Source organism: Westerdykella ornata (genome assembly GCF_010094085.1).
Source record: "Westerdykella ornata strain CBS 379.55 unplaced genomic scaffold EI97scaffold_13, whole genome shotgun sequence".
In the NCBI taxonomy this organism is placed as follows: Eukaryota; Fungi; Ascomycota; class Dothideomycetes; order Pleosporales; family Sporormiaceae; genus Westerdykella; species Westerdykella ornata.
The window spans coordinates 19,875-45,833 of NW_022986863.1; the positions used below are offsets into that span (position 1 = coordinate 19,875).

The 25,959-nt window shown below is 53.4% G+C and overlaps 12 protein-coding genes across 12 annotated transcripts; 4 read left to right on the forward strand and 8 right to left on the reverse strand.

The window, feature by feature from the left end:
- Nucleotides 1-220: 220 nt before the first annotated feature.
- On the reverse strand, nucleotides 221-1,612 carry EI97DRAFT_494507 (Nucleotidylyl transferase). Its single transcript, XM_033802395.1, has one exon. It carries the CDS (start codon nucleotides 1,502-1,504, stop codon nucleotides 338-340), a length of 1,167 nt encoding a protein of 388 aa, XP_033653082.1. The 5' UTR covers nucleotides 1,505-1,612; the 3' UTR covers nucleotides 221-337.
- Nucleotides 1,613-1,791: 179 nt separating this feature from the next.
- EI97DRAFT_63841 (DEAD-domain-containing protein) lies at nucleotides 1,792-4,353 on the forward strand. The gene has a single exon (XM_033802976.1). The coding sequence runs from the start codon at nucleotides 1,835-1,837 to the stop codon at nucleotides 4,265-4,267; it is 2,433 nt and encodes an 810-aa protein (XP_033653083.1). The 5' UTR covers nucleotides 1,792-1,834; the 3' UTR covers nucleotides 4,268-4,353.
- A 112-nt stretch (nucleotides 4,354-4,465) lies between these two features.
- Nucleotides 4,466-5,956, reverse strand: EI97DRAFT_359548 (MATE efflux family protein; the record flags this gene model as incomplete). Its single annotated transcript, XM_033794937.1, has 1 exon — nucleotides 4,466-5,956. A coding segment is annotated over one exon (1,491 nt), but the record flags the coding sequence as incomplete, so codon positions are not given.
- A 406-nt stretch (nucleotides 5,957-6,362) lies between these two features.
- Nucleotides 6,363-12,466, reverse strand: EI97DRAFT_419824 (uncharacterized protein). Its single transcript, XM_033797006.1, has 4 exons — nucleotides 12,146-12,466; nucleotides 11,888-12,077; nucleotides 9,636-11,840; nucleotides 6,363-9,585 (listed from the first exon to the last, which is right to left on the reverse strand). The coding sequence occupies exons 1-4, from the start codon at nucleotides 12,264-12,266 to the stop codon at nucleotides 6,651-6,653; spliced, it is 5,451 nt and encodes a 1,816-aa protein (XP_033653085.1). The 5' UTR covers nucleotides 12,267-12,466; the 3' UTR covers nucleotides 6,363-6,650.
- A 218-nt stretch (nucleotides 12,467-12,684) lies between these two features.
- On the forward strand, nucleotides 12,685-13,162 carry EI97DRAFT_459022 (uncharacterized protein; the record flags this gene model as incomplete). Its single annotated transcript, XM_033800962.1, has 3 exons — nucleotides 12,685-12,799; nucleotides 12,857-13,088; nucleotides 13,144-13,162. 3 exons carry the CDS (start codon nucleotides 12,685-12,687, stop codon nucleotides 13,160-13,162), a joined length of 366 nt encoding a protein of 121 aa, XP_033653086.1.
- EI97DRAFT_433957 (deoxyhypusine hydroxylase-like protein) lies at nucleotides 13,144-14,388 on the reverse strand. Its single transcript, XM_033798500.1, has 2 exons — nucleotides 13,805-14,388; nucleotides 13,144-13,756 (listed from the first exon to the last, which is right to left on the reverse strand). The coding sequence occupies exons 1-2, from the start codon at nucleotides 14,282-14,284 to the stop codon at nucleotides 13,238-13,240; spliced, it is 999 nt and encodes a 332-aa protein (XP_033653087.1). The 5' UTR covers nucleotides 14,285-14,388; the 3' UTR covers nucleotides 13,144-13,237.
- Nucleotides 14,389-14,531: 143 nt separating this feature from the next.
- Nucleotides 14,532-16,368, forward strand: EI97DRAFT_433958 (uncharacterized protein). The gene is made up of 2 exons (XM_033798501.1): nucleotides 14,532-15,419; nucleotides 15,471-16,368. Exons 1-2 carry the CDS (start codon nucleotides 14,768-14,770, stop codon nucleotides 16,061-16,063), a joined length of 1,245 nt encoding a protein of 414 aa, XP_033653088.1. The 5' UTR covers nucleotides 14,532-14,767; the 3' UTR covers nucleotides 16,064-16,368.
- Nucleotides 16,369-16,494: 126 nt separating this feature from the next.
- On the reverse strand, nucleotides 16,495-17,286 carry EI97DRAFT_442995 (PEP phosphonomutase-like protein; the record flags this gene model as incomplete). Its single annotated transcript, XM_033799788.1, has 1 exon — nucleotides 16,495-17,286. The coding sequence occupies one exon, from the start codon at nucleotides 17,284-17,286 to the stop codon at nucleotides 16,495-16,497; it is 792 nt and encodes a 263-aa protein (XP_033653089.1).
- A 1,459-nt stretch (nucleotides 17,287-18,745) lies between these two features.
- On the reverse strand, nucleotides 18,746-20,846 carry EI97DRAFT_63895 (uncharacterized protein). Its single transcript, XM_033802977.1, has 5 exons — nucleotides 20,315-20,846; nucleotides 20,145-20,264; nucleotides 19,739-20,092; nucleotides 19,164-19,690; nucleotides 18,746-19,112 (listed from the first exon to the last, which is right to left on the reverse strand). Exons 1-5 carry the CDS (start codon nucleotides 20,450-20,452, stop codon nucleotides 18,920-18,922), a joined length of 1,332 nt encoding a protein of 443 aa, XP_033653090.1. The 5' UTR covers nucleotides 20,453-20,846; the 3' UTR covers nucleotides 18,746-18,919.
- A 150-nt stretch (nucleotides 20,847-20,996) lies between these two features.
- On the forward strand, nucleotides 20,997-21,870 carry EI97DRAFT_63971 (DUF1763-domain-containing protein). Its single transcript, XM_033802978.1, has one exon. The coding sequence runs from the start codon at nucleotides 21,002-21,004 to the stop codon at nucleotides 21,407-21,409; it is 408 nt and encodes a 135-aa protein (XP_033653091.1). The 5' UTR covers nucleotides 20,997-21,001; the 3' UTR covers nucleotides 21,410-21,870.
- On the reverse strand, nucleotides 21,375-22,935 carry EI97DRAFT_433960 (DUF814-domain-containing protein). The gene is made up of 5 exons (XM_033798502.1): nucleotides 22,799-22,935; nucleotides 22,314-22,481; nucleotides 22,061-22,164; nucleotides 21,823-21,972; nucleotides 21,375-21,723 (listed from the first exon to the last, which is right to left on the reverse strand). Exons 1-5 carry the CDS (start codon nucleotides 22,869-22,871, stop codon nucleotides 21,577-21,579), a joined length of 642 nt encoding a protein of 213 aa, XP_033653092.1. The 5' UTR covers nucleotides 22,872-22,935; the 3' UTR covers nucleotides 21,375-21,576.
- Nucleotides 22,936-23,078: 143 nt separating this feature from the next.
- EI97DRAFT_433961 (syntaxin-binding protein-like protein 2) lies at nucleotides 23,079-25,867 on the reverse strand. The gene is made up of 7 exons (XM_033798503.1): nucleotides 25,648-25,867; nucleotides 25,555-25,592; nucleotides 25,419-25,506; nucleotides 25,220-25,366; nucleotides 24,964-25,166; nucleotides 24,271-24,912; nucleotides 23,079-24,217 (listed from the first exon to the last, which is right to left on the reverse strand). Exons 1-7 carry the CDS (start codon nucleotides 25,679-25,681, stop codon nucleotides 23,213-23,215), a joined length of 2,157 nt encoding a protein of 718 aa, XP_033653093.1. The 5' UTR covers nucleotides 25,682-25,867; the 3' UTR covers nucleotides 23,079-23,212.
- Between the last annotated feature and the right edge of the window lie 92 nt (nucleotides 25,868-25,959).

Genomic DNA, 25,959 nt, shown 5'->3' on the forward strand with positions numbered 1-25,959 from the left:
AACGCGCCAGAATAGCTACCCCTGTTGTATAGAAACGGTATATGCAGTATTAGACAGTAGAGTTACGAAAGATGTAATGCAGTCGATCGGAATATGATATAGAGGCTGATCCAATTCAAAGTAGTGCAACGTTAGGGTTAGACAGAGAACTGTCTTCATTCTATGCAGCACGGCAACCTCTACAATCATTATGATTAATATTAACCTCAAGAAGTAGTTTGCACTCAAATCGCAGACGTTAATGGCGCTTGCTCACACCGGGGTTCTCTACAGAGAAGGGTGACAGGGGTGGCGACCAAGCATCGATTGCATTTATATCTTTCATATACTGCAGATTTCATGACGAGCTCTGCTTCTGGACGGGGTCAATCACGATATTATCGATCAGCCGGACGGGAATCTGGCCACCACCAACCCCCAGGTTTTCACCCTCCTGGGGTTCCTCGACAGGCAACATCTTCACAGCTCCACTCAGAATGGCGCCTTTCGTCTCGTCCACCTCGGCGATCTCTTCCATGGTCTCTGGGTCCGCTAAACTGATATAATCCACCTCGAATAAGGCTCTCTGGTTTGCTGGCAGCTCTTCCTGTGCAAGTTTCACACTATTCGCGTGGTCATGAGCGGCCCACAGGATATCGTCGCGCTTCCTCTTCCCCTCTTTGAAGTGTGCCTCCGCTTTTCTCAGAGCCTGGTTGAGCACAATGCCCACCGACCGGCGTCGAGCACCGAGATACACGTTTCGTGAGGACAGAGCAAGGCCATCGCTTTCCCGCTGCGTTGCGCCGATCCTGACATCCATATCCAAATGAAAGTCTTTTACAAGGTTCTTGATAACAACAGTCTGTTGAATATCTTTCTGTCCGAAATAAACCCGGTCCGGTGTGCAGATATTGAACAGCTTCATACAAACAGTGGCGACTCCCCTGAAGAAGACAGGTCTTGACTTTCCTTCCAGAAGCTGGCCCAAAGGGCGCATTTCAACGAACGATCCTTTGCCGGGAATATTGCTGTCCGGAGGCAACGTGGGATACATGGTCTTCGTACTCGGCGCAAAGACGACAGACAGTCTTCCAGCCCCAGAGGCAGCTAGCTCTTTATCCAGGGTTTCCAAGAGTCGCATATCAGCCTCCCATGTTTTGGGATAGGAGTCCAAATCCTCATTGACACCGAACTGGGTAGGATTGACATATATAGACACAAAGACATCCGTATTCTCAGCAGCAGCTTTGCGGATTAACGATAAATGCCCCTCGTGCAGTGCACCCATCGTGGGGACTAGGCCAACTGTGCGGTTGTTGAATAGAAGGTTTTTTCGGTATTTCCGTAGAGCGGCAACATCGTGGAAGACCTCGGTTTTTAACGTAGAGGAAACAGTGAACTGGCGTTTAGGGATGATAGGTCCAACCCGATGATTGCTTCTTCGGAGACAGCCCGTCGGTGAACGAGCTGTTGATTGACAGAGACGCTTTAGAAGGTCGGAAGGATAGCGTAAAGACCCTCCCATGGCTGCTCAAGGTCCTCTTTCAAGGGCCGAAGGGATTATGAAGCTGCCGAGGGCCGGGACAGCAACCATGCAAATACCACCTCAGTCATGTTCATGCAATTGTCATTCAGAAAAGGTAATGTCAGTGCAAGTCACGTGCCGAGGTTGTCCTTGAGCACGGACTCGGACGAGATCCGCAGATCCGCGCCGCCACGAGTTGCGGGGCTCCCCAGCCACACTTCTTACTCAGCGTCCTCTCGAAGCTAGCAAGGATAATTTCTGGCAAAGTTCCAGTGTTGAGCGGAGGTGCGCAGTCTTGCCGTCCTCGTTGAATTCTCTTCGAAATTAAAAATGGCCGAAGATGGCATGCTCCTCAATTTCTCGATTCCGGACAGCGGCATTCTGAACAAACCGAAGTTCAAGGGAGGAACATGGAAAGACAGGTTAACAGCGAAGAAAGCGGCAGCGAACTGGCATGCGAAAGCGAGCGGACGCCTGAACGGAGAGGCAGCAGTGAGATCGAAGTCTTCGACGAATGCGAATGATACCGAACTAGGAGAAAGGGCGCGGCGGGTCTCGGGGAGTCCCGATCTTGAAAGACAGACCAAAAGAGCGAGGCATAGTGGTGACTTCAGGCCAACATCTGGGAAGCCCGAGGAAAATGGGAATTTCAGACCTCACACGAACGCAGAGGTCACTAAGAAGCCAGGCGAGAAACCAAAAGGCGGTAACAGGCAGATTATCTCCTCGCTGTTCTCGTACAATCCCGCGTCTACCACTCAGTCCTTGCCGATAGAAGACCCGGCGAACGATGCTCCCGTCGAACCTTCGAATGCACCCCTCAACAGCGAACTTGATACGTTCACTTCCCTCGGCATATCGCCCACGCTAGCGACACATCTGTTGAACAAGATGGACATGAAAGCGCCTACGGCAATCCAGAAAGCCGCTGTATCACAATTGCTCAAGGAAGATTCGGACGCATTCATACAAGCAGAGACGGGCTCAGGCAAGACGTTAGCTTACCTGTTACCCATCGTACAGAAGTTGATGGATTTATCCGCGAATATGAAGAAGCGGAAAGTCGACGAGGCAGTGCAGAGGAATTCCGGTCTATTCGCCATAATACTAGCGCCCACTCGCGAACTCAGCAAACAGATCGCAATAGTCCTGGAGAACCTGTTACGGTGTGCTCACTGGTTAGTGGCCGGCACTGTGATCGGTGGAGAGAAGAAGAAATCGGAGAAGGCGAGGCTACGAAAAGGTCTGAACATCTTGGTCGCCACGCCCGGTCGACTGGCAGATCATTTGGAACATACGCAGGCTCTCGATGTGAGCAATGTGCGGTGGCTGGTTCTAGACGAGGGGGATCGATTAATGGAGCTGGGATTCGAGGAAGAGATTCAGAAGATTGTCAGCAACCTGAACCTGCGTATGCGGGCGAGGAAAGACGCAAGATCACAGATACCGGGACTCCCGGAACGCCGGACGACGATTCTCTGTTCGGCTACCATGAAGATGGATGTTGAGCGACTTGGCCAGATCAGCTTGAAGGATGCAGTGCACATCCAGAGCGATCCTCAAGAGCGCGGTGGGGAGAAGGCCGGGGATAATGAGGACCAGGTGTTCCACGCACCGGCGCAGCTTAAGCAGTCATTTGCTGTGGTAGCTCCCAAGCTGCGACTGGTATCACTGATCAGCTTCCTCAAACGCGCCTTTGCACGGAAAGGTTCCGTCATGAAAGCCATCGTTTTCATCTCCTGCGCTGACTCGGTCGACTTCCACTTCGACATCTTCACCAACCAGCTCGAGGAATCCGAGGAGAAGTCCGAATCTAAAAGTGAGGAAACGCAAGAGGGTTCTCCGAAGAAAAAAGCCAAAGAGGCCAAAGCCGCTCTTCAAGCCGACCCCACTAAACTCACAGTCACTCACGCCACGTCCCCCGTCCTGTCTCGCAAAACACACTCAGTGACCGCCTACCGCCTTCACGGATCTCTACCCCAATCTCTCCGCACATCCACCTTGGCGCACTTCACCAGGAACAAGGAACCCAGCGTTCTCTTCGCCACAGACGTCGCGTCCCGTGGTCTTGATCTTCCCAACGTAGACCTCGTCGTTGAATTCGATCCAGCATTCGCTCGTGAAGATCATCTCCACCGCATAGGACGTACCGCGCGTGCGGGCCGCGACGGCCGCGCATGCATCTTCCTCATGCCAGGCTGCGAAGAGGGGTACGTCGAGATTCTGAAGAGCGACCGCAAGGACGGCGAGTCGGCCGTGCACATAACGCGGCAGGACGCCGACGAGATTCTGAGGAAGGGGCTCGTCACCTCGGGCGTGGCCAACGACAAGACTGCCTACATGGACAAGGCTACGGATCTGCAGTTGCAGGTGGAGAGGTGGACGCTCGCTTCGCCGGCGAGGCTGGAGAGCGCCAGACGCGCGTATCAGAGCCATGTCAGGGCTTACGCGACGCATGTAGCGGCTGAGAGGGGGTACTTTGATATCAAGCAGTTGCATTTGGGGCACTTGGCGAAGGCGTTCGCGCTGAGGGAGAGGCCGAGTGGGATGAAGGTTCCTGGTTTGAGGACGGGAGCTGGGAGGGAGAGTTGGAAGGGGGCTGCGAAGGCGAGAGGTGGACAGAAGAAGACAAATGGGGAGGGCAAGGCGGAGGTGCCGGAGGTGGATCCCAGTGAGGAGGCGGCCAAGATGCGAAAAGCGATTAGGGCGAGAGAGAAGTTTATGCGGTCTGCGGGTATGGCGGATGAGTTTAATCTGGGATGAGGTGTGTATATATTCCGTACATGTTTCAGCTAATCTGCGCCGACGAAGGCACTCGGGATGTTGTTTCAGATACCCAAGCAAAAGTTCAGTTCAAGACAGACTCCGTCAATTCGATCGTTCGTCCAATTTCTCAGTCCGTCATCAAGCACCCACGCTTTAATTTAGACCTTTTCAACACTCCCCCTCCCCATCTCTCCCCCTCACCCTCGCCCTCTCAACCGCCTCCTCCCATCTACATCCCCACGCCCAACCCCCCTCGACCAAACTGATCAAACCACTCCCAACCACGCACCCAACCCACAAACCCCTCAACTCCATCGCCGGCGCCCCAAAACAAAGCCACAGCGCCAGCGGCACCGCGATCCCGTAATACACGCCCAGATTCACGCACCCGCCGATCTTCTGGGCCCCAAGGCCGCGCAACACCGCATTCACCAACGCGGTACTCGCATCGCAGATCTGGAAAACGGCCAACACGGGCATCGTGCCGGACGCGATCCTGACGACGTCTGCATCCGTCGAGAAGGCGCTGGGAAGCACGTCGCGCAGGGCGGCAATCACGATGGCGTCTACGACACCCATGACGGCGAAGATCAGGACGTACGTCCTCGTCGCGGTGCGCGCGGCGTGCAGCGCGCCGGCGCCGATGAGATTGCCTAGCCGCGTGCTGACGGCCACGGAGACGGAGAAGGGGACGTGGAACATGACGACGCAGGTGGTCATGACGACGGACTGGGCGGCCAAGTGCGCGGTGGACAGGAACGAGGTGGAGAAAGTGAGGATGTCGAAGGCGAGCCATTCGGCTTCGACCATGATGATGCCTGGGAGGGAGAGGGCGAGCATGGGAGTCCAGTTGCGGAGGGCGGAGCGGGAGACGCCGGTCCAGCATTCTAGGGAGGAAGGGTAGATGAAGGAGATGATTAGGAGGAGGAGGATGGGGAGGAGGGTGTTGGAGAGGACGGTTGCGAGGGCTGCGCCGCGGAGGTGTAAGTGCCAGGTGAAGACGAAGAGGTAGTTGAAGAGCATGTTTAAGGGGGTGGAGATGAGGAGGACGAGGAGGCTGGCGTTGAAGAGCCCCTGGGCTTGCACGAAGCGTTTTCCGGCTTCAAAGATGGCGTAGCCGGGGCAACTGAAAAGGAGGACTTGGAGGTAGTTGCCAGCCATGTGGGCGAGTTTTGTTTCTGGGACGAGGGCGGCGAGGATGGGGCCCGAGAAGGTCCAGAGGAGCCCGATGGGGAGCGTGACGAGGAGCATAAGGAGGATCATTCGCTGGAGGTGTAGGCCGACTTGTTCTTTGCGGCCGGAGCCGTAGGCTTGCGCGCAGAGGGTATCAAGAGAGGTTGCTAGACCCTCGTATATAGCGTAGCCCGTGATGTTGGCCGTCATGGTGGCTAAGGAGACGGCTCCAAGCTCCTCGGTTCCTAGGTGGCCGACAACGAAGATGGTGACGAGGCTGAAGCTGTATTGCAGTAGATAGGTGATGGTCAACGGTACCGAGTATTTGAGGAGGAGTTTGGCTTCATGGCTGGCGGTAGTGGAGAGGGATTCTTCGTTTTCTCCTAGGATCGCTTCGAGCTCGGAGACATCAGCAATCGTTCCATACTGCGCTGACTTGTTCACATCAAGAGGTGTAATGAGCGGGCTGGCAGTAAATGAAAAGCGACGAGGTCCTTCGGGCGCATCCATCGTCTCCTTCAACTCAGAGCGCCTGCCTGTATATCATTATGAGAATGTTGGACTTTATCACTGTTACTGCGTTTCGCGATCGGAGAGTCACCCGAGGTGCCGTGGATGGCGGTATCGGAAGGCTAAGAGACAAGCAGTAAAGCGGCGACTTCATGTCCTTTTCCCGAGAGGCCTAGACTGTTCGACCAAAACGCGACTCTGCGGGAATCGCATAAGATTCGGTTGTGTAGGCGGTTTCGATCTATGGGATCCGGACTAGAGTCAGATGTCTCCATTCTACTTGACACCTACCAAGTAGTGGGATGTCTTGATTGCCCGCGACATGCTGACAACACCTCCGCACTCTGCACAGGCATGACAGTACATGTAGTGACCATAGTGCGAGCGCAAAATTCATCGATTTGTTCAACGCCTGTATCTAATGCGCTAACTGATCATGAGTTTATTTGATCAAGATGGGTTCATCAGATACACCCGGAAATGCTTCGACAAGGAAATGGGTATCTCTATGCGGCCACCGACCATAAACATGTAACGCCAGATCCTCCATGAAAAGTTCCAGATGGTAGAGAGAAAGACAGAGAAACTCCGCGATAGAAGTGGGCAATTCTTCGAGATCCCCAGCCGGAGTCAAGTATCCACACCAAGCGCACTCTCCAACAGTGTCCCCAAGCCAGAACGGTTGGTCGGCCTGCCGCTAATCCGACCCGTCAGGAGTTTTGGAAATCCCTTTTGCCTTTTTACTTCCGGCTGCCCTGCCTCTCGCCTTCTTGGGTGTACTTCCGCCTAGACCGGCACTGCTCTTCCTCTTGCGACCCTTCCCACTTGAAGGGGCAGCGGACACGCCATCGTCCATCTCTTCCGGAGTCTCGTAGCCGGCGGCTGCTTTTGCCAGCTGCTCGCCTCCGTCTGCGTCTTCGTCCGCAACGGCATGCTCCCTGTCCACGTTGATGATTTCAGTAAAATCCTGACATTGCTTTCTCATGGCTTCGGGCGTGTCAAGGGCCGTCATCAAGCCTGTAGAACGGTCCCAGATTATCTTTGGGTTAATCAAATGGAACTTGTTCGCAGGTTTCTTTAGGTCGTTCGCGGTAAACTTCTCCTGTAGATTGAACACTTTCAGGAGGAACAAGCGCGTTTCCCACATCATGGACAAAATCATAGAGCCAGATGTGATTTGTCGCAGACGCGCGGCAGTAACAGAAGGCCTGCCAGAGGCCTGTGATGGACCATCGGGGATAGTGCTGTCGGACACCGGTTGAGGGTGCTGCTCCGTTTGTTGTTCTGGTAACTCCGTCTCAATAGCCAGCGCGACAGCCGGGCCAGTCTGTTTGAGTACGATGCTCTCGATGGACACAATAACATGTATGACCTCGTCGAGCCTGGCGTAGTCAAATAAGGCGAGATTCTCAAGACAAAATCTGGCGAATAGAACGGCCTCTGGTATGGTGTCGTCGGGAATCTTCAGCTTGTCCAGCTCAAAATTGAGTTGATTAAGCAGATTAGTGATGAACTTCTTCAGCGTCTTCCGTGAGCCCTGTTTCAAAGCATCGAAGAGGAAGTGCATCTTCGGCTTGAAACTGGTTCCAGATTCCATCATTCCGTGAGGACTGTTGAGAATGTCTCTCTGGTACTCGAACGCCTGTGTGATAGCCGCAACGTACTCCTTCTCAAACATGGTCTCATGCTGCAGATGGATTTTCCGGTGTTCTGCGGATGCTTTGAGGGCAATCTCTGGAAAGAGGGATGTGCTAAGGGCGACAAGAGCAGCACCGCATTCTTTGGGATGGAGAAGTCCCTGTCGACTGATGCTCACAAGGATCTCAGTTGCAGTATTTGCCAAATCCCTAGCTTTGCCGAGTGCAGTACTTGTAATGTTGGGTAGGAACGTTCGTGCAATGTGAGTCGTTGCATGATCGTTATCGCTCGCGGAGAAGGAGGTTTCCAGTCGTTCAGCTCCATGTACGGCTCCTTCACCAACAGCAATCTCAGCACCGCTTTCTGACCGGCGCTCCGCGGTGTGTAAGAAGTCTCGAAACTGTGTGAGCACCACCCCGATAAGCCTGTCGTCTCCATTGATGAAAGGGAGCTTGAACGCCTTCTCAATATCGGCGCGAGTGAAATGTTTCGTCTTTTGCTGGCAAATTTCGCCAATACTGCAGAGGGCCTGTTGACGGATCGTTATATCCCAGCTCTGCTTGGTGAAAGGAAGAATAAGATCCAAAAGGAGCACGGCAACAGACGGACCCTTCCATGCGGTGAGGCGCCTCAGTTGTTCCGCCGAAGCCTTCTTGCCTGCAATGCTCATTTGGATCAATCGCGCCAGGTTGGCTTTGAATAATTCCACGTGTTCGTCGAAATCACAGATTTTGCCAAATGTACCCAAAAGGATCATGTAAGACAGAATGCGTTTCTCAGCCGCTTCCATCCTGTCCTTCGGAATGGTGCTCAGGGGCTCCAATTGGGTGACAACAGAGCAAATCATGCTCGTCAACTTCTCCAGCCCCGACTTGACACGAGGCGGATCTCCCTTGACAAGAGGGGAAATGGTCCACGAGCAGTGAGCGATGTCGAGGAGGGTTTGCTTGTACATGGCATTTCCTTGTGCAGCTTGCAATGCTAATTTGCCTGTGACTTTATTGAGGGAATCTTGCACCTCCGCCAGGTAAGCTTCCTGCAATGTTGACAGAGCCGGAAACACATAGCGAAAAATAGTAACAGTCGGACGAAAGACAGCCAAATCCTCAGTGGTGGCGAGGCTCTTCACGTACAGTTTCAGGAGCTGCACCTGATCCGCAGTGAACAGTCGCGGGTCTACTTTTGCAAAGATACTCAGCGTCTGCAGGAACCTCGGCTGCGTTTTCTCTGTAGTGTCGGAATCACTGCTGATGACGCCTTCGACCATATCAGCCACCAAATCTTTGCAAATCTTGAAGCTGTCTGCTGCGTTCTTGGTCGTAGGTGAAAGGAGTGCCGTGAAGAACGTCTCAAATGCTTGGAGATGGGCAGGCCGCGCCTGAACATTCTGCACCGTGGCTACTAGTAAGGATACTTGCTTTTCTCGCGCAAACTTCGATTGATTGTCATGTGAATTTCCAGAGGATCGCAACGGTTCGACCCAGATTTCTTCCAGGGTCTGCCGTGTTAAATCAGCAATGGTCTTGTCGTCGTCGCCGATCGGAAGGAGGAGCTCCGTAGAAATCCTGATTTTCTTTTCTATTGCACTGGAACCTTTGAAGATATCCTTCAACAATTTGATGGCCTTTCTCTTCGGCCCGACCGCGGGGTCGGTCATGAGATTAAGAATCCCTGCAAGGCAGTGATGCTCCAACGACGGATTTTGTTCCAAACACTTCGATATCAGCGTGAGGGCATTCTCACGAACCATGGGTGAGCTATCCCCTATAAGACTCGCCAGAGCGGGGAACGACTTATCATCAAGAATCTGGGGGTCTTTTTCAATCAGCTGTGTTAAACAGCTCATGGCACGTGATTTCACTTTGGCTTGATGGTTTTGGGTGCTGCGAAGCAAGCATGAGATCAAAGGCTGTAGGTACTGGCAAAATCGCTCTTGTGAAGTAATGATGCCGGCGGCTAATCGGCTCTCCACGTCTGTCACGTTGTGGAATTTGCTACGTCGCTCATTAGCACAAGCTGGCAATGGCAGGAGGGCGATGCTTACCATCCTTTAGCCAACCAGTTGGGGTCTGCGAGGACAGACTGGAGATGGGTCCCGAGGTCAACGAAGAAGCTGGAGCGAGGAGCCTCGGCCTGCTCCTTCCCGAGTGCTTCGTCGAACGCATTCGCCCAAGAAGTAACATAGTAACCACTCAAAGATCGCAGGTGTTGGTCGTCGCGATTGGCACGTGAACTCTGGGATCCTAGATAACTTGACAACGACTCGAGCACGATGCGGTACGGGCCGTTCACTGCGAGGACATCCTTGAAGTTTATGCTTCGTTTGAGCGCCTCGTCGGCCAGAGGAACCAACTGGCTGGCCACTTCAGACTGAGAGACGTCGAGACTTCGTTTGAGGTGCCTCAAGCGAGTGGTGAAATCGATAATTCCAACTCCCATGACGCCTACGGTTGCCAGCGCCATGTCCGCAGCTTGGACGCCCTTCTCCTTCTGGTTGCGGATGATATTTAGCATGAGAATGAGCAATGATTCGAGGAAGAGTGATGCAGCCGGCCATTCTGGTGACCCCAAAACAGTACACAAGTCCTCAATAAAAAGGTCCAGGAGATTGCGGAAGGGTTTGTCTCCAGATTTAGAGACCTTCTCTGCTCGAGCAACAAGCGTGCTCGCGATATGGCCAGCTGCCTGTCGAGAGGCTACACCTATCTGCTTTGCTATTTGAATGGTATTGGCGTGTTTGTTGGCCCGCTTTTTCATCTTTGACCGGTAATCGGACTCCGAGTCACTTTCGGCATCCCCATCGTCTTCGTCTGACTCAGATGTGTTTGGTAACATGCTTCCTCCTTTTGGAAAGGTATTGATGGCAGCCGCCTGGATAATGCGCATGAAGAGAGCGGAGACAAGCATTATTGGCTGTTCACGGGCCGATTTGAAGTGTCTGGCGCTGGCCCTCTTATCTGGTAACCGCTCCAAGTTGTTCAGGATTTCGGCAGTGATGGAGAGACGCTGTTCCTGGTTGCCCGCGCAGATTTGCGCCAAAACATCCATCGCCTTCTGTCGGAATAGTTCAAATTTTTGTAGTCCCAGCGCCGAGTCTGCCTCCTTATCGCTGTTTTGGGCGAAGATAATGTCAATAGATAGTGATTCAATGGGACTCAATGTAGACTCGCTTAACTTGACCTTTCCAATCAGAGTGGCAATGTGACTGAGTATGTTCCCACAAAGGCGCTGCAGAGGATATACATCACTGCGATGTTGAGACGCCAAGGCGAACAAGGCCGACAACGTGCCAGTCCGCCTAGATTCCGTGACCGGAATGATGCACGAGTTCAAAACAAGTTTGAGCAGACGGACGACGCATTGGATGATATCCTCTGAGCATATCTGGCGGTCATCACAACCCTCGGTCATGGTTTGAAGTACCAGCTTGCACGCCCTCAACCCTGCCTGTGCGCTTGCGAGACGTTCGACGATGATCTCCGGATCTATCAGTTCGAGGTCGAAGGAGAGTTGGCCGGTGGCTGCAATCAACGGTTGGCAAAGTGACTGAATTGACAGCACTTGTTGTATGGGAACGGACGAAAAACAGCCTAGGTTAACGACTCTGGACACTGCGTCTGAAAGCTTGGCGAGAGCATCATCGCGGATGACTGTCAGCTCGCCATCTTCCGTATCGATGATCTGAAAACAGTCGGTATCCCCGGCCTCCGAGAGCTCTTCCAAGAGAGCACTGAGATCAGCCATATTTCTATCGGCTATCTCACGCTCCCGGGCACTTAGAGCCGAAGCTCCGTTGTCTGCCGGCTGTTTCTTTTTCTCAGATGGATGACTCGGCTCAGGCGCATCAAAGCGGCGATACTCCTCGGGACGGACGGCTCCTGGAAGCGGCTTTACGACCACTGCCGCCCCCGGACGGAGCAGTGGAGCAGATGTGCCATTCCGCTGCACAGAGGATCGCTGGGTATCACTTGTGGGGTGAACTTTGACCATGCCATTAGTCCCGACTGGCTGGGAATTTGACGTCGCCCGCGAAGTAGAAGGAGGGGTGGGTTGTCCGTTGGAGACCCGACCCTGCTTAGGCTGCGTTGGCGCCGTGTGCCCGGGGTAGATGAAGGACACTTCGCTACCTTCTAGCAGCATACTGGCAAATGGACTGAGAGTAGGCTTCAATGACATGGTAGCATTCGGCTGCGTGGCGGTCTCACTATTCGACGAGGACGGCGAGAGAGATGTAGTGGATTTGAATCGGCTATGGCACGTTAGTAAGCTCTGGTTGGCGTGGAGGCGCTATCTCACAATTGAGTCAAATCATCCGGGTCTAGAAAGCCCTGCAGTTTACGAAGAGTATGCTGCAGATGCGGAGAAACTGGCGAAGCTCGTGCCTCCTCATTCAGAATCTGGACTGATCGTTTTGCCGTGCTCCGCTGTTCTGGGGTGAGGGTCGAGGGCGGCGTTGGTGGCTCGGCGGATGGGAAGGGTATGACATCTGAATTCGTTAGAAGAGTGATCAGTGGGGAGAAGGAAACTGCGAATAGTAGGTGAAGGAGCACTCACCGGAGGAGAATGGGACGATGGAGGTGAAGGGGGAATAGGGTAGCGCCTCGTCCACCGTCGGTGGTCGAAAGGGCAGCCCCCTTTTGGCGGAGGGCCAATTGCCATTCTCAGGTCCCGACATGGTGAGAGTCGACGGTGAGAGGTTGCAACGCCGGGACTGCGATACACATGGAAGCAGAACAGTCGTCCTATGATCCTTGGCCGGGCGGACGGAGTGTCAGGACGGAGGCGGTGACCGTATGTTCATGGCGGAGAGTACGAGAGACGGAGCCCGCCGTGAAGTTTTGGAGAGTGCGGCAGGTAGCAAAAGAAGAAGCCGAGATGGTGGTGGTTGCCGAATGCGTTCACCCTCTCACAGTTCCGTACTGTCGCGCCTGACCGCCTTCGTTTTTGTACTAGTGGCTTGGCATGTCGATCTTCCGCCCGCGCTTTCCCGTGCCGACGTGTAGGTACGTGCGGCTGATTTTCACGCTCAGGGCTTGCCAAAACATTTCCTGAAAATCGCCAATTCGTTAAACCACTCCCCGTCGCACGCAACAATGGCTGCGATCGGCTCTCTCGTTTTCTGCACCGACTGTGGCAATCTGCTGGACGGCAGTGCCGGCAAGCAAAATGCCATCCTAACCTGCCAGGTGTGCGGAGCTTCCTGTAAAGGTTTGTTGGAGACTACCACAATCCAGCAACTGTGGGCAAGCTAAGAGGATCCTGCAGATACTTCATCCAAGACCATCGTCACTCGTTCCAAGCCCACGGCGTTCCCCTCCTCTCTGCGGGCGAAACGATCCGAAGTCCAGACGCTCAATGAAGAAGACATGCAGACACACGCATTCGTCGACCACCGCTGTGACAAGTGTGGACGAGAGCGGGTTCGCTTCTATACGCAGCAACTGCGAAGCGCAGATGAAGGCACCACGGTGTTTTATGTGTGTGAATGTGGTAATAAGTGAGTCATCCTGCTCGTTTGATTTGACATTCCCACATTGACAGCAATGCCACAGATGGAACGCCAATAACTGAAGAGGAAATCTATCATTGATAAACGCTTTCCCGCCATAACGCCATATGTCTACCCAATTGCACAAACCCTCGATTCTATGCTGCCACTGTCTCACGATCAGGAACAATGGCATACTCGGTTTCTCCGTTCTTCTCAAACTCAGCCATATCAAGAGCCACTATGACGCTCTCCCGAACTACTTGCTCGGGGTCATCCAGAAATTTCCTAAGGATATCCTCAACGCCCTCCTCGTCTCCAAGGCTCCCCAATGCCTCGGCGGCTTCGTGTCGAACCATGCTCGCCTCCTTCGTGTTACTCAGCGTTTCGACAAGGCTAGGAATGGACGCGGGATGCGACAGTTGGCCGAACACAAATGCGATCTCATGACGGAATAGTGCGGATGGGTCGCTCAGGCCGCGGGAGAGGGCCTTGATGGCGGGAACAGCTGTGGGGAGATCTGGAGGTGAGGAGAGATCACGCAAGGCGAACATGGCTCGGTATCGTTGGAATAGTGGTAGGGATGTGTCGAGAAGGGTCTTCTCCAGGTCTTCGATCGAAGAAGCCTGAGAGGCTTGCGGTAGTGGTGGGGCGGGATCTATTGAGGCGAAGTCGCTGTACCCATGTTAGCGGCTTACTTGTGAACTGTACTACCTTTCATACCTCTGCTTGAGCTGTTCTTGTTTCCTTTGTACGCCGTGCTCCCACTCGATGCGGTCGACGGCAATGTCGCAAGTCTCACGGACTACATCCACCTCCTTGCCATCATCCCTCAACTGTTTCAGCAGAGGCAAACTCCCCATATCCCCAATAGCTCCGAGGGCTTCTGCAGCTTCGTGCCGGCACATGGCATCCTCCTCCTTATTCTCCAGGACCCGTCTCAGCGGTGGGACGGCGGCATCGTGTCGAGACTGTCCTAGACAGTATGCGAGCTCATGCTTCAACAATGCAGAAGGCGATCCAAAGGCTGCAGCAATAGCCTCAATAGCAGGTACGGTCTGCTCGGTCGGCGGCTTTAGAGAGGCCAGGTACTTGAGGGAGAAGAGAGCGCGGAATCGACGCGCGAGGGGTTCTTGTTCGGAAGTAAGGATGTTTTGGAGGGCGAGAACTTGCGGATCGGCGGTGATAGAATCGTTGGCGGTCATGGTGATTTTTGTGATCGCAGGAAATATGGTCGTGATTAGACTTTTGTACCTGGGAGAGACGGACCTGCGCTCTGCTCAGTTGCTCTGGGACGCGCCCAACCCACTCTCTGAAATTTTTGGCGGGGTTCTCTCCATTCGACAAGGGTAAATCCCGCCATTATGCGGATCAGATAAGATGAGTCATGTGACAGCGCATCAAACCCCAGCCACCTCCAGCCTCAACTTCACCGCCAATATCTCCCCTTCACATTCACTCCTCGGAGTCCGGTGAATATGATATTGCGTTTCGCGTTCTTCACCTCGAAGCATATCACCTGTCTTCTTACAATAGCAACAGCTTAACCGTCGTCCTGCCCCCCCCGCGATTATTCCCTCAGCCCCTTTTAGAGTCTACTTTCTTTGATCGCGACGCGAACGGCGCGGGCTTGTGTCTTTGTTTCGCACTCAAGTTCTACATCCCCCTCTTCCACAACAACTTCCACCATGGCATTCATACGCGACATTTCAGACCGTTTCTGGAGTTATGTCAGTCCTCGCAAAACACAGCAGAAGCGCGACAAGGAATTCAAGGCCAAAGTTCCTCCACTGCCGCGACACACGAGGCAGATGCCAGAAATCACGCTCGATGAGCCCTCTAGCGCCAAAGAGATGACTCCGGATACGCTGTTCCAGCGATGGAAAATCGCGACGCCGAGTCCCAGGGAGCTAAGGAACTACCACTCGCCGGATATGATCTCACCCTCTCCTCCGTCCTCGCTAGAGCGTGCATATACCGACTTTGAAGGCGACACGTTGATCGACAACATAGCGCAGACCCTTAATTCGGATCCCGCTGAAGAATGGGACGCCAACGAGGAGACATATGTGCTAGACGAAGCCGACTACGTGGAACAGCGCAAACAGCAAGATGCAGAGTTGGAGCGCCAGCGGCGCGAGCGCCAGGGTCAAGAGCTACGCAATGCTGGGTGGACCGAAGATGCGATCTTCCTCTTCCAGAAGCTGGGGATGCGTGGGTTTGAGCCTCTTTTACCTGCTACGTGGTTCGCGGATTTCCCAATGCTCCCGGCGGACCTGTTTACGAGGAATATCGATAAAGCGTTCGTTAAGCCCAGCTCACCCGACGTCGAATATCACGGTACGTATCGACCCCGGGTTGCCGTGACGACTTGAAGCTAACGCGACCCAGCCTTCCGAGCGCTTGACGAACTATTCGGCCTGGGTGGTCGCGTTCGAGATGCAGTCCTTCAGAAAGCTCCTATCCGCACTGCCGAGAAACAAATTCGGGCTGCAGTGTTGAAATATAACAAATGGGCGCTCCGCGACGGCAAGATTGACAAGGTTTGGAGAGATTCATCCCTGTTCGAGATCATCAGCGTGCCCAAACATATCAGCGCCAGCGTGGCCGAGGCCAAGATGCTGCGAAAACTCAACAAACGTGCAGAACTCTGGCGCGAGGGTTTCGAAGAGAGGAGGATTCAGAGGAGCAGCCTGAAGAACGGGAAAGAAGCGCAGAAGCTCGATGATGAGCCCGAACTTCCGACTCTATATGGTGTAGTTGCCTGCCACACCGTCATGGCCTTCGTCAGCTACGATTCCCAAGCGACAGTACCTCTTCTCCGGACCGTCGCCATGTTTGACCTGGGTCAAGAGGGCTATGACGTCTGGAACTCCCTGGCCATTGCAATCTTCGTGATCCACTGTCGCAACCGCCTGCTGGAATTGCGGGATTCGCTGCCTCAGCCAGAACAACCTAGCACACCGAGTGATCCGGATGCTTGATTCTTCAGATGAGAAAGTCCTTCTACACAGGGCAACTGAAACGGCCGAGGTCACGAAATGCATTATCAAAGGAGGATCACTTGTTTGTGGGTTCAAGCATTTGCGGGAGTTGCGTTCTGTACCCTATACCCCTTTCACCCTATGGTTTCCCTTTGTCTCCTTTGTATCTCGGTGAAGAAGTTGCACACAATTTCAAAAGGATTTGTTGCGCTCTTTTACCCGTCGTTCGCCTACTTGTCATTATAGAATCCAGGTGAATATAAACTGCAAAGCAATTCTAGGAGTCAAGTTTCTGCTGGAGGGCGTTGTCTGATAGTGTTTCTACCTAAAAATGTAGCCGTGAAGGCATACCTACTAGTAGCCTCGCCACTCTACCCCCTTGCCCTAAAGCCATCTTTCCTTGACCGATCTCTTGATCCCTTCTCACACACCTACTCATACTCCCCCCTCGCAATCCTCTCCGCCTCCTCCCCAACCCTCCCCACCACCTTCCCCATCAACCCCGGGCCCACACTAATCCTCGCCACGCCCATCTCCCCCAACTCCCTCACACTCAACCCGCCCGCCCCCTTCCTCTTGAGCGAAACATTCAACCGCCCCCCAAACGCCTCACTCAACCTCTGCACCTCCCCCCTCGTAATCCCTCCCCTCTTCCCCCCACCCCAAACAAACACATTCCACGCCCCAGCCTCCAAATACCTCTTCCCCCTCTTAATAGCCTCATCCACACTCCCCCCATAAAGCAAAACATCACTCCTGGCATTGACCACGAAATCCGGCACCCCCTCCTCCGCCGCGACCCTCATCACCCTTTTGATCCTCTCAACCGCAACATCGACATCATACAACCCCCCGATCTCGCGACCATAGTCCTCAAGATTGACACCCACGGCGCCCGCGGCGATGACTTCGCGAACCCCTTCTTCGAGGCGTTCGGCGTAGCCGTCCTGGAAGTCGACGGTGAGCGGGATGTTGTGTTTCTGCGCGATGCGGCCGATGGCCCGGATGCTGGCGAGGTTGAGGTCCAGCGGGAGGTCGTCGTCGTCGAGGCCGTGGGAGGCGGCGACGGCGAAGGAGGCGCTGGCTAGGGCAGACGTTGTGGGTAAGGCGGCGATGGAAGAGGCCGAGATGGCGTCCCAGATGTTGGTTAGGAGGAGCGGGGTGCCGGGTTGGTGGAGGGCGCGGAGGCGGAGGGCGAGGGTGTTTTGCGGGGAGGTGGCCATTTTTTTGGTTTTATTATTTTATTAGAGCTGAGGGGTGGAGGGAATAGTTAGAAAAGGGCGATGGGGCGAGAGGAAGGGGGGTTGAGTTCGGGGAGCTTAACTTGGATGGACGTGGTTGGCCGTTCTGATAGAGTCGAGTTGATTGGGAGGAGGCAATGAAAAATCAAGAACTAGAGAACGTGGAAAAGAATGGCCAACGTATTTATACATCCCCCAGCTATTGAAAACGGTTCCTAAGCACGCCCTCTACCTCAACGTCCCTTCGCGCGATTACTATGCTTTCAATATAGCAAATAGGAGTCGAGCTAACCCATGTCGTTCCAAGGCCGTTAATATGCGGGCCTAACGGAAGAGGCGGTGCACAGGCGATGTCGAATGTATGACTATAAACAAGCTGAGAAGAGGAATCTATACGATGTACGCGTCTTGGAGCTGCATGTCGTGAGAGCCAAGGAACGGAAGTGTGGGGTTGTTGGCGGATAGGAAAGGGAGCTGGTTTGCCCATGAAGAACGGTGGGAACGTAGAAGACTCAGCCAGTATACGTTTGAATATGGACTGAAATCCTCCCCGGTTATCACCTAACAGTAAATGTACCACTGCTTCTTCTCACTGCTGATGTACACCGTACCATCCATTAAACTATTACACTGAGACTTCCCACCCTCCAAAGCCTCGTGAAGCGCATCCATGTCATGGACAGGGTATTGGGTATCATCTTCGACAGGTCAACCCGCACCGAATGCATATGGTATAAAACGCCATGCAGAAACATGCCGCACCGTTTTCCTTGCTGGCAAAAGGCACCCAACAAATGCAACGCCGAACTGAATAAACCGCCCAATGCAGCAGGCCTGGCAACCCGTAGAGAGTAGAACCACGAAGTGCAGAAGGAAATCGAACGGGAAACGCGAACCGCCCGGCACCATACGCCCGCCTCTTACTGGAACTTATCGAGAAACCTGAAGAGAAAGTAATCGTTACCGGAAAGGTGGACAATGCTTCAAGGCCGCGCGACACCGTCGTAGTACCTTAGTCCACTCCGAGTGTACCTGCCATCATCTGAAAAATCATATCGTGGCAGAGAACCCCCGCCCTCAACATGTCCATATTGAGGGAAAACGCGCCCTTCAGGCATCCTATGCTGAGGCGGAGGGGGCGGATAGGTATACTCAGGCGGAGCGCGAGAATACATGGGGCTAATGCGCGCAGGATTTGAGGCCGGCATGGCAACATAAACCTGTCTGGGCCTTTCGTCGGTGTATCCAACAGGATGTGCGGGGACATAGTTCATGTCGCCGGCAGGTAGTAACCTGGGCCGAGCATCAACAACAACGTGCTCAGGACGGAGAAAAGTCCTACTCGGTCGCTGAGCTTCAAGTTGCGACAGCAAGGGGTCAGATCTGAGATGTTCATTTCGATGCTTCGGCGCCTCAACTGCACGCCTGGGTGAGCGAAGGACTCCAGATTCACGTTCAACGGACGGAAGCACAACGTCATCTCCCGACGGTCTGCGGGTGGGCACAGCTCTGTCCACCTGAGTCCAGTCAACTGAACTGAGCCTTGAGGGGGCAGATACATATCCATCGTGATCCCGCGGAGTTGCCATGCTGGGCATAATATCGTGGCGCGTCGTCAATGAACGGGGTTCGTGATCCTCAATCGGTTGAAGCTGCAAACGTTAGCGACGTACACAAAAGGGTGCTTCTTGCAGCTATCTCTGCTATCATCCTGCAAACTCACGTTGTACAAACATCCGTCTTTATCGCGGAAGTACCGGGTAGGTGGAGCCGTTCGCACGACCCTTTCAGGCTCATATGTGGAGCGCCTAACACAATTAAGCTGAGTACTATTGTTTGTATAGTTAGCCAAGACGTACAATGCTGCGGTCGACCGACTTGTAGTCTCGTACGCCCCTCTATGGTCTGTTGCTGGGGCCTGTGCTGTAAGCATATGGGCGCCGTTCGGAGAGGGCGCATATGTGGTAGCAGGGCCACGGATGTTCGAGCTCGGCATCCTCTCATACCCTCGTGATATATCGGGATAGGTGTCCGGTCCAAGTTCACGACCTGTTGCCCGGCTAGATATTATCTCCACGCTGTCTTCTCGCTCGTTCGGGGTCAAAGAAGTGTCGTCGCTAAGGTCACTGTCTTCGTCGTCGTCATCATCAAGGACAATCACCTCGCGGAAGGTTTCTTCCAGTTCTCGATCATCGCCTTCTCCACGCCACTCCTTAAGTTTAGCGTAGGATATAGGTTGCGATTTTTGTCGAGCTTCAACCCAACTGACGCCGTTCTTCAAGTCCTTGTCATAGTTTGTGTACTGGTGACGGATGAAAGCGCCTACAGCGAGCTGCACTCTGCGCGCCAACGTGAGTTCCTTGGCGTTACCTACTCTGTTGGTGCCCTGTGAAGTTCAGTGGTGATTCATATGGTCTCATATGCTTGCATTTACCTCTTCAAAAGCATGATTGACAATTGACTCCAGATCTGCCTCTGGGATTTTCGGAAACACTTCGAGAATGGCGCTCCGGATTTGATCTTTAGTCTGCTTTTCCGTGGCTGGTTGGCCATGGAGAAACATGCGTTCCCCATGGTCATGAAGGCTCCGCGCCAATGCTGTGGTCTCATAATTCGTCCGCATCTTTCGAAACCCGCCTCTATGGCTCCATTCGTAGCCAAGAAACTGGCAGGCTTTGTCGACAACCTCATCTGGAAAGTGATGTCCAATGCGCTGAGTGTCTATGCGTAAGATATTCCGATCTCCATCGCGACGGTTTTGCCCCTTTGAATTGGGCTTTGGTCTGGCCTAATGGTGGCGTTAGGGATTGAAGAGGACGAAGAGCAGACCTCCCGCTTACCGAAACAATATGCGCTACGAAGTTTTGTTTTCTACATTGATCTTTGCAGTACTCCGTGAGCTCGCGATCCCCGAGTGGAACAAATGTATATCCAGGAGGTGCGTTCGCGCTGTATGCCATCTGTAACGTATCAGTCGGTACTCACGTTCGCTGACGAATGCGCCGCCTACAATGGAGTGGAATTTCTTCTTTTCTTGCGTCACCATCTCCAAGACAACTTTGTAAGGTTTCTTCTTGCGTGCTGCCCGAGGGCGATCAAGGTTGGACGAGCCATGGGCACTCTTGTGAGTTGGAATGACGCGCACCATGGCGCAGTCAATCCACTAACTTCCGCTTACAAAACGAGATGAACAACAGCAATATCAGGGGGACTGCGCTGGGGTTAAATAGGTTAGTAGTGGGAGCGGCTCTTTCCAGATGAGAGAGCAGCCAGGAAGGCCGACAATGTTGTTGATGGATATATGGGCCGCTTCGCCCGCTTTTCTGGCTACAGCGAGATGTGGAAAGAAACTGCGGGGATGGTTTCAAGGGTAATCTGGAGAGCAACCAGGGCCGGAACAGTTGGAGAGGTTGCGGAACTGCGACTGCCAAAACGCGCATGCAAGTATTCCCGGCAGATGTGCGCAATGAAAGCCTATCGAGGTCTCTTGCACGTTCTTACAGCACCAGCGTTCTGCCCGAACGTTGGGGAAGCTTGTAAGTGAAGGGTGAAGAAGGAGAAGAGGGAAGCGGAATGGGAGACGTTGGGTAGTCATGCAGCCAAGCCGGAGCGGATCATAGTTTTCTCCGAAAAAGCTCGTCAACCAATCATCACGATTCTCATACTTTCTCCGTTAGCCTCATCCAATCCTACCACAATGTCTCAACAAGCAGTCGTGCATGCGTATCGGCACCTTCTACGACAGTCGCTCCGAGCGATACAATTCTCGAAGCCAGCGCGATTCACGCTCCGCAATCGCCTCCGCTTAGCGTTCCGCAGAGGCGATGCCGCCGACTTCGACCAGCAGAAGATCAACAACACCCTAGAGTTTCTTCGATACGCGACGGTGGAGAATGGGCTGGAGCACAAGATCGTAAAGAATCTGCTATTCGTGTGGTGGCACGAAGCGGAGGGAATCCATAAGAAGATAGGAAAAAAGCCGGTGACCCTTCAGGAAGCGGAAATCAACATCACGGCTTACGATACTTTTAATCATCAAATCCGGATGCTGAACGAGAGCATGGGAATGTGCCTGCCGGCCATGATCATACGTGGCCGCACGTGAAAGCCCAGCAATACTCATTGCATTGCAATCCGATTACCAGTCGATCTGAACCCGATCATCGAACCAGGACCAAACGCCGTACCTCGCCTTGCCCTCCCCGCTGTGCATGAAGTCATAGAAGCATGGAGTAAATACCAGCCGAAGGCTGCTGTCTGGGAGAAGGAAGATCAAAAGAAGTCATCCAAAAAGTCTGCATCTCGGTCCTGGTTGCTTGCCTGTGCCATGTTCTCTTCCGTGAAGAGATCATCATAGGCGTGATCCCTCTGCCACGCCTTCTCCTTGCGTTCTTTGGCAATCCGGGCCTCCTCTTTTTGCTGGAAAAAGTCAGTGTGGGGAATGAGAGGGCAACATGAGAGGAAAAGGCGTATCAGGAGACGAAACGAAACTCAAGGGGATGGGACCTTGGCACTCACCCTAGCTTGCTGAGCCGCTCTATCCCTCTTCCTCAGCTCCTTGAGTCTATTCTCTTTCTCCATTGCGAGGTCAGGAAACTTCTCAACCTTGGTCTTGTTGAGACGGTTGACGATGGCATTCTCCCGCTGTGTGACGTGTATCCGTCTGACCTTAAGGGATAGTTAGCCGGCGGCGCACAGTATACATCTGCCCTTAGAATGGATTGTCAAGCAACACAAGAGAAGCCTTGAGCCGTACCTTTCTCTGATCTTTGAACCCCACCTGTCCCACCGCCATACTCCCATCCTTCTTCAAATTCGACCAGGGGGTGTACACAATTGTGATGTTATCCTTCTTATTACCTGATTCGCGTTAGCCCATCGGCGTACACAACCGACCTCAATCCCTAGACTATCACCGCCTCCATCTCCCTGCGCTCATCTTTCTTTGGCCCATAATCGAGTGCTTCCACTGAAACCGTCTGAATTAGTGAAATGAGATGGTAACGTACCCTCAATGCTGTTCGCCTTCGTCAGCTGCGCACAATCCATCAACAAATCCTGATCAATCATCTCCCAGTTCTTCCCCTCCGGTAACCGCAGATAGATGTGCGCAGACGACAGCTTGTCCACGTGGAACCACACGTCTTCCTCCAGGCCATATTTGATGAGCTCTTCATCTGCAGTAGAAGGGTATCGTCAGCAATGCTATTGTCGCCAATATAAGATGGAGAAACCGGAAAAAGTGAGGGATGCAATCATAAGTCTTGGGGGAAAGACTTGGCTGTAACGGAAAAGAGAGAGGGAGGACAAAGCCGGGGACATGATCCGCAGACCAAAAAAAGCAAGCCAGACACTGGAGGAAAAAAAATGAAACAAGGAATAAAACTAAAGAGACATCCCGCTGAAAGCTAAATCTTCCCCACTTCCCACCTCTTTCTCGCTGCAGATGCAGCGTCTTAAGAACGCCTCACGAGCAAAACGACAGGATACGTACTCTCAACCTTATCCTTCCCCATATAAATGAACCCCGGCGGAGTGATGACGTTCGAGGTGAAGTAGTACACCATTTCGACTGCCTATCTTCCTAGCAATGAGGTGAAGTAAAGTATAATACAGAAGGCGAGATTGTTGCTGCTAGAAGATGCACGTGGTTGGCCCCACTCCACTCGTCAAGAAATATGGCGGTGCAGCTTGGCAGTGCGTGGCTCATGCTTGTAGTATGAGAAGGGTTTCAATTCAGGACAAATCGCACGATAAGGCAGAGGAGCAACAAAGCAGTTTGAGCCAGTCAATATAGATAAGCTAAATCCACCCATGGTATCCTACAAAGCACAACCCCAAAACACCCAACTCAATGCACGTTGTATCCACAACCCTCTTCCATTCTCTCATCCTAACCCCTTGATGTTTAAGACTTCGACGACGAAAAGAAATGATGCTTCTTCTTTTTCTTCTCCTTCTCATGATCCTTCGTCAACTTTCCGCTCTGCGGATGGCTACCAGGTCCACTCTGGGCAAGCTGTGGCGCCGGCGCCCTCCCCGAATTCAGCGACATGGAGGCCATCGCTGCAGTGGGGGGACCCGCACCACCACCAGGCCGAGATGGGAGGCCCACACCACCTTTGGCAGACCCAGTTGGTGGGACCGGGTTCGGCGGTGCGGGTCTCTCGAAGAGATGTGCTGGAGCTTTAGGCGGTGGGGCGTCGACAGGAAGACGGAGATTTCTGCGACTGACGCTTAGATCTCCAAGTTGTCGTAGGTACAGACTAGGCGTGACCATATGGGATGTTACGAGGAAGACCTCTCGGGAGGTTTTCTGAGAGATTTCGTAGCAAGCGCGGGCTTCCGAGTATGTAGCGCCGCCAGCGACGAAGACGATGACGCGCTGTCGAGGTTCTACGCTGGATAGTCGAGATTTTGCCCAGGTCGGTTTGGCGGAGCGCAGAGAGGCTGCGGATACGTTGTCTTGGCCTGATGAACCTGCATCTTCGGCTTGCGGTTTGGTATATGGGAATGTGTCCTGCGGTAACGTGCCACGGACATGCTCTTCGAGCATTTCCAGTACGGCTGGAGTGAACCTTGATAACGCATATTCGTCCGCATTATCTTGGGGTGCAGTTTTGCGAGCAAATAATGGAGGCGGGGGATCCCGTTTTTCTTTTAGGCGTTTGGAGATGCGGCCGCCGAGAAGCTCCAGATTCCGCACTACTGCGCCGTCGCTCGTCGGCAGTTGGGAGTGAAGGAGGAGTTTTTCCAAATCGGAAGGGAGGACGCCGTCTTTGTAGAGGACGTAAAGCGCTATCAAGCGGAGGCGATCGGATGGAGTAATCGCCTCCTCGTCTAATGTTCGTATGACCTGGTCTGCCATGTTTTTGGCTTTCTTAAAGTCCTCATCGAGTCCAGTAGCGAGACACTACAAAAACTAGTCAGTCTCTGGCCGAAAAGTTATTCGTACATTGTACCGACCTGCTCAACGGAGGCCAGATCCGGAAGCTTGTTCCGTTGGAATATATTCATGCATTCCTGGGCCATAGTCAGATGCAGTGAGTACGCCTCCTTCATCTCCTGAAATTGTGGCAATCCTGCGATCATATCCTTGATGGCATTGAGTCCGTTCATGCCAGCGGCATTCTGGCTGTCCTGCTTCGTGAAATGCGGATTCTCCGCTATGAATCTTTGAAAGTCGCCCATCAGTTTGTCAATGGTATCTTTCATGTGTCGATGACGGTTCTCTACCCAGATACGGTCCTTCTCGCTGATCTCCATGTCTTTTTCCTCTGCTCCCGGCTCCCCTTCGTTGACGACCGTCCGATATGTCACTTTATCACCCTCTCTTATGCTCAGCAAATCATGTGCCATGGCCTGATAGGTAAACTCATGTAGAAAAGGCGCGAAGAGATCCATGGACCGATCCGTGATGTACAGTGCCCCACGCGGCCGGTTGGACTGGGGCGGGAACTCCCGGTTGTACTGGGCATACATGTCCAACTTTTCCTGAACGAAACGCGCCAGGTGCGAACACAAGACGCTGGCCTCGTGAATTGGATTCTTTGGTCTATAGTATCGTACAGTGGGATATTCGCCAAGCGCCACGCAGACTCCTGTGATCTGAAGGGGCGGTTAGTGTATGAGATTGAGAGGGAATCAGCAAAGGTGTACCTTCTCTGCAATGGCGTCCAAATGCTTCGCGACCAGATCGTTACAGTCGGGATGAAATAGAAGTGGAAAGCTGTACGGGTCTCTGAACGTTACTAGGTGCGACTCTCGCGGGTAGTAGTCAAGATGTAGCACTCTGAACATGCGTATCAGTTTCTGCGCCATTTGCGACCGTTCAAGACGCTCTTGGAGCGACCGAGAGGGTACTATGCACGAGAGTCAGCACCGCGAAGTCAACCACGTTCGGAAACTCCCTCACAGCTGGTCCACAGAAGAAACGCTCCCCTGTATTTCTGGCGCTCGAAATCTGCCATGATACAATCGACAATGTGCGGTCTTGGAGTGAGAAAGTATACAGCATCTGTGTCCTTCTGGTCCGGCCGGCGGTCCTCGATACGTTCAATGTCTGCGTAGTGGGTCAGGGCAACGTAGACTTGGTCTGAGGGCACAATGCGCACTTGTGATATTCTCGTTCAGAATGTCATCTTCCTTGACTGCATTGTCTATGAGCTTCCGGCTCTCCTCGTCTACTACCAGGACCTTCCACTGCGGGTTGTATTAGAAGGGCGGAACGGGAGGAATTGGGTGTCATACGTCACCACGCGTAGTGGACTTGATAGTGCTGAGAATGACTGGGGAACAATGTCAGCACTGACACACGGGCGGCACATGGAAAGGGAGATATACGGTCGCGCTGCAGTTCAATGATTGAGACGCCCATGACGGGCACCGAGGGAGGTAAGCCTGGACGCCCAGCGACCCGACAGCAAACAATAACCGCCTTCTTGGGGGTTGGGAAGTTGATTTGTTTTGCGGAGAGGGTCTGGCGAAGCTGTGAAGGAGCTCTTGGGCTCAAGGCTTGGTAGCAATAGCTAGGGAGTGGGGGGTGTCGAGGAGGGGTGTGGGGAGAGGCTGTTTTGGAGCACTAGGCGTCGGGCGGGACGTGCTCAACTTTGGGTTTGTCGCGTGGCGGCAAGGGGCCTTGTCGAGGGCGTGCAA